The sequence below is a fragment of the Triticum aestivum genome, chromosome 1D, assembly GCF_018294505.1.
Source record: "Triticum aestivum cultivar Chinese Spring chromosome 1D, IWGSC CS RefSeq v2.1, whole genome shotgun sequence".
Taxonomy (NCBI): Eukaryota; Viridiplantae; Streptophyta; class Magnoliopsida; order Poales; family Poaceae; genus Triticum; species Triticum aestivum.
The window spans coordinates 93585867-93595795 of NC_057796.1; the positions used below are offsets into that span (position 1 = coordinate 93585867).

Here is a 9929-nt window from a genome sequence, read left to right on the forward strand (position 1 = left end):
CAGAATCCTCCAGTCGCTTCCACCAAGCTACAAGAGCTTTGTGATGAACTACAATATGCAGGGGATGGAAAAGACCATTCCCGAGGTATATTCAATGCTGAAATCAGCGGAAGGGGAGATCAGAAAAGAACATCAAGTGTTGATGGTGAATAAAACCACTAAGTTCAAGAAGGGCAAGGGTAAGAAGAACTTCAAGAAGGACGGCAAGGGAGTTGCCGCGCCCGGTAAACCAGTTACTGGGAAGAAGTCAAAGAATGGACCCAAGCCCGAGACTGAGTGCTTTTATTGCAAGGGAAGTGGTCACTGGAAGCGGAACTGCCCCAAATACTTAGCGGACAAGAAGAAGGCCGGCAACACCAAAGGTATATGTGATATACATGTAATTGATGTGTACCTTACCAGTACTCGTAGTAGCTCCTGGGTATTTGATACCGGTGCAGTTGCTCATATTTGTAACTCAAAACAGGAACTACGGAATAAACGGAGACTGGCAAAGGACGAGGTGACGATGCGCATCGGGAATGGTTCCAAGGTCGATGTGATCGCCGTTGGCACGCTACCTCTGCATCTACCCACGGGATTAGTTTTAAACCTCAATAATTGTTATTTAGTGCCAGCTTTGAGCATGAACATTGTATCTGGATCTCGTTTAATTCGAGATGGCTACTCATTTAAATCTGAGAATAATGGTTGTTCTATTTATTTGAGAGATATGTTTTATGGTCATGCCCCGCTGGTCAATGGTTTATTTTTGATGAATCTCGAACGTGATGTTACACATGTTCATAGTGTGAATACCAAAAGATGTAAAGTTGATAACGATAGTCCCACATACTTGTGGCACTGCCGCCTTGGTCACATTGGTGTCAAGCGCATGAAGAAGCTCCATGCAGATGGACTTTTGGAGTCTCTTGATTACGAATCATTTGACACGTGCGAACCATGCCTCATGGGTAAGATGACCAAGACTCCGTTCTCCGGAACAATGGAGCGAGCAACCAACTTATTGGAAATCATACATACCGATGTGTGTGGTCCAATGAGTGTTGAGGCTCGCGGAGGATATCGTTATGTTCTCACTCTCACTGATGATTTAAGTAGATATGGGTATGTCTACCTAATGAAACACAAGTCTGAAACCTTTGAAAAGTTCAAGGAATTTCAGAGTGAGGTTGAGAATCAACGTGACAGGAGAATAAAATTCCTACGATCAGATCGTGGTGGAGAATATTTAAGTCACGAGTTTGGTGCACACTTAAGGAAATGTGGAATAGTTTCACAACTCACGCCGCCTGGAACACCTCAGAGAAATGGTGTGTCCGAACGTCGTAATCGCACTCTATTGGATATGGTGCGATCTATGATGTCTCTTACCGATTTACCGCTCTCATTTTGGGGTTATGCTTTAGAGACTGCCGCATTCACTTTAAATAGGGCTCCGTCGAAATCCGTTGAGACGACACCGTATGAATTATGGTTTGGGAAGAAACCTAAGCTGTCGTTTCTAAAAGTTTGGGGATGCGATGCTTATGTCAAGAAACTTCAACCTGAAAAGCTCGAACCCAAGTCGGAAAAATGCGTCTTCATAGGATACCCTAAGGAAACTATTGGGTATACCTTCTACCTCAGATCCGAAGGCAAGATCTTCGTTGCCAAGAACGGGTCCTTTCTAGAGAAGGAGTTTCTCTCGAAAGAATTGAGTGGGAGGAAAGTGGAACTTGATGAGGTGATAGTCACCCCTTCCGAACCGGAAAGTAGCGCAGCGCGGGAAAATGTTCCTGTGGTGCCTACACCGACTGGGGAGGAAGTTAATGATGATGATCATGAAGCTTCGGATCAAGTTACTGAACTTCGTAGGTCCACAAGGACACGTTCCGCACCAGAGTGGTACGGCAACCCTGTCCTGGAAATCATGTTGTTAGACAACGGTGAACCTTCGAACTATGAAGAAGCGATGGCGGGCCCGGATTCCGACAAATGGCTAGAAGCCATGAAATCCGAGATAGAATCCATGTATGAAAACAAAGTATGGACTTTGACTGACTTGCCCGATGATCGGCGAGCCATAGAAAACAAATGGATCTTTAAGAAGAAGACGGACGCAGATGGTAATGTGACCATCTACAAAGCTCGACTTGTCGCTAAGGGTTATCGACAAGTTCAAGGGGTTGACTACGATGAGACTTTCTCACCCGTAGCGAAGCTGAAGTCCGTCCGAATCATGTTAGCAATTGCCGCATACTATGATTATGAGATATGGCAGATGGACGTCAAAACGGCATTCCTTAACGGCTTCCTTAAGGAAGAGTTGTATATGATGCAGCCGGAAGGTTTTGTCGATCCTAAGAATGCTAACAAAGTATGCAAGCTCCAGCGCTCAATCTATGGGCTGGTGCAAGCATCTCGGAGTTGGAACATTCGCTTTGATGAGATGATCAAAGCGTTTGGGTTTACACAGACTTATGGAGAAGCCTGTGTTTACAAGAAAGTGAGTGGGAGCTCTGTAGCATTTCTCATATTATATGTGGATGACATACTATTGATGGGAAATGATATAGAATTCTTGGAAAGTATAAAGGCCTATTTGAATAAGTGTTTTTCAATGAAGGACCTTGGAGAAGCTGCTTATATATTAGGCATCAAAATCTATAGAGATAGATCAAGACGCCTCATTGGTCTTTCACAGAGTACATACCTTGACAAGATATTGAAGAAGTTCAATATGGATCAGTCCAAGAAGGGGTTCTTGCCTGTATTGCAAGGTGTGCAATTGAGCAAGGCTCAATGCCCGACCACGGCAGAAGATATAGAAAAGATGAGTGTCATCCCCTATGCCTCGGCCATAGGGTCTATTATGTATGCCATGCTGTGTACCAGACCTGATGTAAACCTTGCCGTAAGTTTGGTAGGAAGGTACCAAAGTAATCCCGGCAAGGAACACTGGACAGCGGTCAAGAATATCCTGAAGTACCTGAAGAGGACTAAGGATATGTTTCTCGTTTATGGAGGTGACGAAGAGCTCGTCGTAAAGGGTTACGTCGACGCTAGCTTCGACACAGATCTGGATGACTCGAAGTCACAGACCGGATACGTGTATATTTTGAATGGAGGAGCAGTAAGCTGGTGCAGTTGCAAGCAAAGCGTCGTGGCGGGATCTACATGTGAAGCGGAGTACATGGCAGCCTCGGAGGCAGCACAGGAAGCAGTCTGGATGAAGGAGTTCATTACCGACCTAGGGGTGATTCCCAATGCGTCGGGCCCGATGACTCTCTTCTGTGACAACACTGGAGCTATTGCCCTTGCGAAGGAGCCCAGGTTTCACAGGAAGACCAGGCATATCAAGCGTCGCTTCAACTCCATTCGTGAAAGTGTTCAAAATGGAGACATAGATATTTGTAAAGTACATACGGACCTGAATGTAGCAGATCCGTTGACTAAACCTCTCCCTAGGGCAAAACATGATCAACACCAGGACGCAATGGGTGTTCGATTCATCACAATGTAACTAGATTATTGACTCTAGTGCAAGTGGGAGACTGTTGGAAATATGCCCTAGAGGCAATAATAAATGGTTATTATTATATTTCTTTGTTCATGGTAATTGTCTATTATTCATGCTATAATTGTATTGTCCGGAAATCGTAATACATGTGTGAATACATAGACCACAACGTGTCCCTAGTAAGCCTCTAGTTGACTAGCTCGTTGATCAACAGATAGTCATGGTTTCCTGACTATGGACATTGGATGTCATTGATAACGGGATCACATCATTAGGAGAATGATGTGATGGACAAGACCCAATCCTAAGCATAGCATAAAAGATCGTGTAGTTTCGTTTGCTAGAGCTTTTCCAATGTCAAGTATCTTTTCCTTAGACCATGAGATCGTGCAACTCCCGGATACCGTAGGAGTGCTTTGGGTGTGCCAAACGTCACAACGTAACTGGGTGACTATAAAGGTGCACTACGGGTATCTCCGAAAGTGTCTGTTGGGTTGGCACGGATCGAGACTGGGATTTGTCACTCCGTGTGACGGAGAGGTATCTCTGGGCCCACTCGGTAATGCATCATCATAATGAGCTCTATGTGACTAAGGCGTTAGTCACGGGATCATGCATTACGGTACGAGTAAAGAGACTTGCCAGTAACGAGATTGAACAAGGTATTGGGATACCGACGATCGAATCTCGGGCAAGTAACATACCGATTGACAAAGGGAATTGCATACGGATTGATTGAATCCTCGACACCGTGGTTCATCCGATGAGATCATCGTGGAACATGTGGGAGCCAACATGGGTATCCAGATCCCGCTGTTGGTTATTGACCGGAGAGGCGTCTCGGTCATGTCTGCATGTCTCCCGAACCCGTAGGGTCTACACACTTAAGGTCCAGTGACGCTAGGGTTGTAGAGATATATGTATGAGGAAACCCGAAAGTTGTTCGGAGTCCCGGATGAGATCCCGGACGTCACGAGAGGTTCCGGAATGGTCCAGAGGTGAAGAATTATATATAGGAAGTCAAGTTTCGGCCACCGGGAAAGTTTCGGGGGTTACCGGTATTGTACCGGGACCACCGGAAGGGTCCCGGGGGTCCACCGGGTGGGGCCACCTATCCCGGAGGGCCCCGTGGGCTGAAAGTGGAAGGAAACCAGCCCTTAGTGGGCTGGGGCGCCCCCCTTGGGCCTCCCCCCATGCGCCTAGGGTTGGGAACCCTAGGGGGGAGTTCCCCCTTGCCTTGGGGGGCAAGGCAACCCCTTCCCCCCTTGTGGCCGCCGCCCCCCCTTTGGATCTCACCTCCAGGGCCGCCCCCCCCCCCAGGGGGCCTATATAAAGGGGGGGAGGGAGGGCAGCAAGATACAGCCTTGGGCGCCTCCCTCCTCCCCTGCAACACCTCTCTCTCTCTCGCAGAAGCTCGGCGAAGCCCTGCAGGAGAACCGCTACATCCACCACCACGCCGTCGTGCTGCTGGATCTCCATCAACCTCTCCTTCCCCCTTGCTGGATCAAGAAGGAGGAGACGTCGCTGCACCGTACGTGTGTTGAACGCGGAGGTGCCGTCCGTTCGGCACTCGGTCATCGGTGATTTGGATCACGGCGAGTACGACTCCGTCATCCACGTTCATTGGAACGCTTCCGCTCGCGATCTACAAGGGTATGTAGATGCACTCCTTTCCCCTCGTTGCTAGTAGACTCCATAGATGCATATTGGTGAGCGTAGGAAAATTTTAAATTATGCTACGATTCCCAACAAATACCACCTGTCTCCTGCTTCAACGGCTATCTCTGACCACTGCCCGCTTATTATGAAGAAGATGGAGCTTAAAAGATGCAAACCTTTCAGATTTGAGTCCTTCTGGCTTGGGCTGCCGGGCCTGGATGAGATTGTTGCTGACGCCTGGAGAAAACCTGTGCATTCCCCAGACCCAATTAGAAACTTTCATGCTAGGCTTTCCAGAAAAGCCACGGCTCTCAAGAAATGGAGCAGGGACATGAGAAAGAAGGCTAGCTTGGCCACTGACATTGCAAATGAGGTGATATTCCAACTTGACCTGGCAATGGAGCATAGAGAGCTCACTGCTGAGGAGTGGGCCCTTAGGAGGAACCTTAAGTCCAAACTTCTGGGAATCGCTGCCTTAGAACGGATCAGATGGAAACAAAGATCCAGGCTAACCACCATCAGATCGGGTGATGCTAGTACAAAATTCTTCCACCTAAGGGCTAATGGCAGATGCCGGAAAAACCATATTGCCACTCTTATTGGGCAGCACGGCGAGACTTCTGACCACAAGACGAAGGAAAATATTCCGCTTGACCACTTCAAGAACCTCATTGGCAAAGCTGCACCCAATGTTTTGCATCTGAATTGGGATCTCCTAGGCATTCAGCAGGCTGAGCTGCAACACTTAGATCAGGCCTTCACTGAAGAAGAGATCAAGGCTGCTGTTTTTGACGGGCATGCTGAGAAGTCACCTGGTCCCGACGGGTTCACTGGGGCTTTTTATAAGAGGTTTTGGCTACTAATCAAAGATGACTTGATCGAGGTTTTCAAGAGCCTTTTCCTTCTAAAGGGGAACCAATGGAAGATTCTTAACTCTGCCAACCTGGTGCTGATACCCAAGAAAGAGGGAGCGACAACACCTTCTGATTTTAGACCGATCAGCTTGATGCATAGTGTTGCTAAAATCATCTGTAAGGTGCTTGCTAATCGGCTGGGGCCTGAGCTTCACAAAATCATTTCGGTCACCCAAAGCGCTTTCATTTGAGGCAAATCCATCCAAGATAACTTTCTTTATGTCAAGAATGTAATCAAAGATGCCCACCAAAAGAAGAAGAAGCTGCTATTCCTCAAGCTTGACTTTCGCAAAGGCATTTGACTCGATTGGTTGGGGATACTTGTTGCAAGTTTTGGAACAGTATGGGTTCGGGCAAAAATGGAGGGACATGATCTGTATGTTGCTTGCCTCGGCCACTTCTAGGGTGCTGCTCAATGGAGCTGCTGGCTTGCCTTTTCAGCACCGACGAGGATTCCGGCAGGGAGACCCCCTGTCCCCGATGCTATTCATCTTAGCCTTGGATCCCCTCCAAAGAATTTTGAACAGAGCCACGCAGTTGGAGATCCTCTCCCCCTTGTCGACGCCCTCTGCTAGGCTAAGGGCAAGTTTCTATGCTGATGATGCTGCTCTTTTCATTCAACCGTCTAGTTTGGACATTCAAGCCGTGCTACAAATTTTGGAATTCTTCGGTGACGTGTCCGGGCTCAAGATCAACCAAGGAAAGTGTGTGGCTTACCCTGTCCGGTGCGAAGGGATTGACATTGCCTCTCTCCTGGAGGGTTTTGAAGGAAGCCTTGGGGCCTTACCGTGTCGCTACCTTGGACTGCCGCTCTCACTTAGAAAGCCGAGAAGGGTTGAGGTACAACCACTTCTGGATAAGATTGCCGGATGCCTACGACCGTGGAAAGGAAGGTTCTTCATCAGACCTGGCCGACTACTCCTTGTTAATTCGGTCCTCACCTCTACGCTTACATTCTACCTCACTGCGTTTGCACTGGATAAATGGGCTGAGAGGCAAATTGATAAACTGCGAAGAAAATTCCTTTGGAATGTTGAGGATGAGGCTCATGGTGGGAAATGCTTGGTTAACTGGAAGCGCATTTGTGCTCCAAAATCGGTTGGGGGCCTTGGAATAAAAGATATCGCCGCATACAGCAGAGCCCTTCGTCTGCGGTGGCCATGGTATGAGTGGGACTGTGTCGATCGCCCTTGGAAAGGCACCCCAACCCCTTGTGACCACACTGATCGTCAGTTATTTGCTGCATGCACTAACATTCAACTGGGGGATGGCAGGAAAGCGCGTTTCTGGTCGGATAGATGGCTGAATGGAATGGCTCCGATGGATTTTGCCCCTACTCTGTACAAGTTGTCTCGTAGAAAGCTCGTGTCTGTACGGGACGGCATACATGATAATCTATGGATGGCTGGGCTGCAAAGGATCAACGACGCTCTGACTCTAGACTCCCTTCTGAACCTCTGGACAGCCCTACAGCAGGTCGTTCTCACTGATCGGGAGGATGAAATCTCTTGGATTCACTCCTCCAATGGAAGATACAGCGCCAAGTCCGCTTATAATATACAGTTCATCACTCGAATTGCAATGCCGCAACTTGAACAGGTTTGGAAAATCAAGGCTGAACCTAAGATCAGATTTTTCATTTGGACCTTGCTCCAAAACAGATTGTGGACTGCTGATCGCCTGGCGGCTCGAGGATGGCCACATAACGATCGCTGCAGCACTTGTGATCAGCTTCCGGAGACTGCGAGACACATCTTGATCGATTGCCCTTTTACGAAGGAGATTTGGCAATCATTTCACTTTTCCCACCCTGATGTTGCTTCTGCTGCCCTTGCTGCCACTTCTATTAAATCCTGGTGGACGACTACAATCAGATGCAAGATCTTGCATGACAATCTTCATGCATCCATCGTGGCGGCATACATCGCTTGGAATCTTTGGAATGAGAGAAACAGAAGGGTTTTCCAACAGAAGACGGCATCCGCGCCGGGAGTACATAGGATGATTAGAGATGAGATTGGCCTCTTTGCTGGGGGCTTGGGAGTTTTAGTCGATCCTTTCCTCCGGGTCTGGTTGCCTCTTGGTAACCTGGCTCCTCTCTTTTTTCTTCCAAACTCCGACCTTCTCGGTGTTAATATGTACAGTTTTTCCCTCCTACTAAATGAAAAGGCAGAGCACCTGCCATTGCGCGTCAAAAGAAGATATGATTGACGTTGTCCTTGGCAAACCCACCGTAGCCACCCTTGGGGTATACCTGCTGGTGCTGGTTCTCCATGCCCTCGATCCTTTGGATAAACTCCAAAAGCAATGTTGGCCTGCATGTAACATTTGATATTTTCAGATTTTGTAATCCCGGAGAAATTAGGAAGGTATTTTGCTTTTTGTGAAAAAGAAGAAGAAAATTATTAGTCAAAGAGGCAAGTCAACCTGCACAAGGCGATTACGAACCTGTCTACCGCCGCTTTGGTGAAAACTTGTAGCACAACTCCTCCGTGGTCATCCCTGTCCACCAGCACGCCCATTTCCTGGCACTCCTTAATCTGCTCCTCCGATAAGACGTCACTGGCGATCTGCCTTACATCGTCATAGTAGCTGGGCGGCGGCGCTGGCAGGAGCTCAAAGCCGCCCATGGACGACCGCGCACGGATCCCCCTCAACGTGCAAAGAAGGTCGTCGCTGGCTATCGCCAGATGCTGCACGCCAGGGCCGCCGTGGTGGTCAAGAAAAGCGCGCACCAGGCCGTTTGGTGCCGTGCTTGGTGCCGTGCACCGTCTCCAGGAGCGTTAGTAGCACAGTGTCCTTGTTGTTGGCAAGCACCAGGCCGTTCAGCGCGCTTTCTTTCATACCCACTTTCTCGGCGGTGAAATTGGAGAATTCGTGGAACCCTGTGTACTGGGCGATGTACGAGGCGACGGAAGCCAGGTCTGGGACGCCACAGGCGATATGGTCAAACCGGGTGAGTCCGAAGTCCAGAGACCCCGAACTAGCGACGCTCTCGAAACCAGGGATGAAGGTCACGTCGGTACCGTCTGGGTAGCTCACGAAACGAAGAACCGCGTCTCCTAATAGCTCGACCTTGGCCATGACGAAATCGTGCCCCAGTTCCGTAGGGCGCGCACCAGCGTCCACACTAGCGGAGAATGCCTCGGCGGCATCGGCTACACGTATGGCGAGGGCGCGCACCGCAAGGCCGTAATCGGCCGTGAAGCGGCGTGCGGCGTCTACAGAGAAGGATGGCACGATCGTGGCAGCCGCGCCAGTACATGGAGGCGTGTGCAGTGTTGCTCGTAGTGATGACGGATTGGGCCGTGAATGGTATATGCCGAGGCCGAAGGTCCGGCAGCGGAGGCAGCATCGGCGCACAAAAATTCCACGTGGTGGAAGTCTAGCACATCTAGGTGGTTGGTGCATGGGAAGTCGGGCACCTCCAATCCAGCAATGGCTGCGGTGGGAGTGTGGTGCATTTTGCTAATTTTCTTGAAAGTCGGGATTGACCGATATACCGCCACTGCTTGTTGTGGGCGTGATGGGGTGGTGCAGAGTTTAGAGCTGGGCCGATAGGCATGGAATGCCGAGAAGGCGCGAGCCAGGTGGGATGGGGCATTCGTCATGCTTAGTTGATGTACTTGTGTTTGGGTTATAGTTTAACTAAATGTAGTCTTTCTTATAAAGAGCAAGAAATAAACTAGCTTCCATTGGACCCGTTTGGATTATTATTAATTATATTTATTAATTTATTGGGTGGTTATCCACGGCGTACTGACCGAGAGCTTATCCCAGAATTTGAATGCATCTCTATCTATTCGTACGCTACTAACCAACAGAAAAACAGAATTGTTCGTATATTCTTGTCA

At 48.8% G+C, this 9929-nt stretch overlaps 1 protein-coding gene across 1 annotated transcript; it reads right to left on the reverse strand.

The window, feature by feature from the left end:
* Positions 1-8266: 8266 nt before the first annotated feature.
* Positions 8267-9486, reverse strand: LOC123166129 (4-hydroxyphenylpyruvate dioxygenase-like). The gene is made up of 3 exons (XM_044583898.1): positions 8811-9486; positions 8524-8755; positions 8267-8390 (listed from the first exon to the last, which is right to left on the reverse strand). The coding sequence occupies exons 1-3, from the start codon at positions 9484-9486 to the stop codon at positions 8267-8269; spliced, it is 1032 nt and encodes a 343-aa protein (XP_044439833.1).
* Positions 9487-9929: the final 443 nt, after the last annotated feature.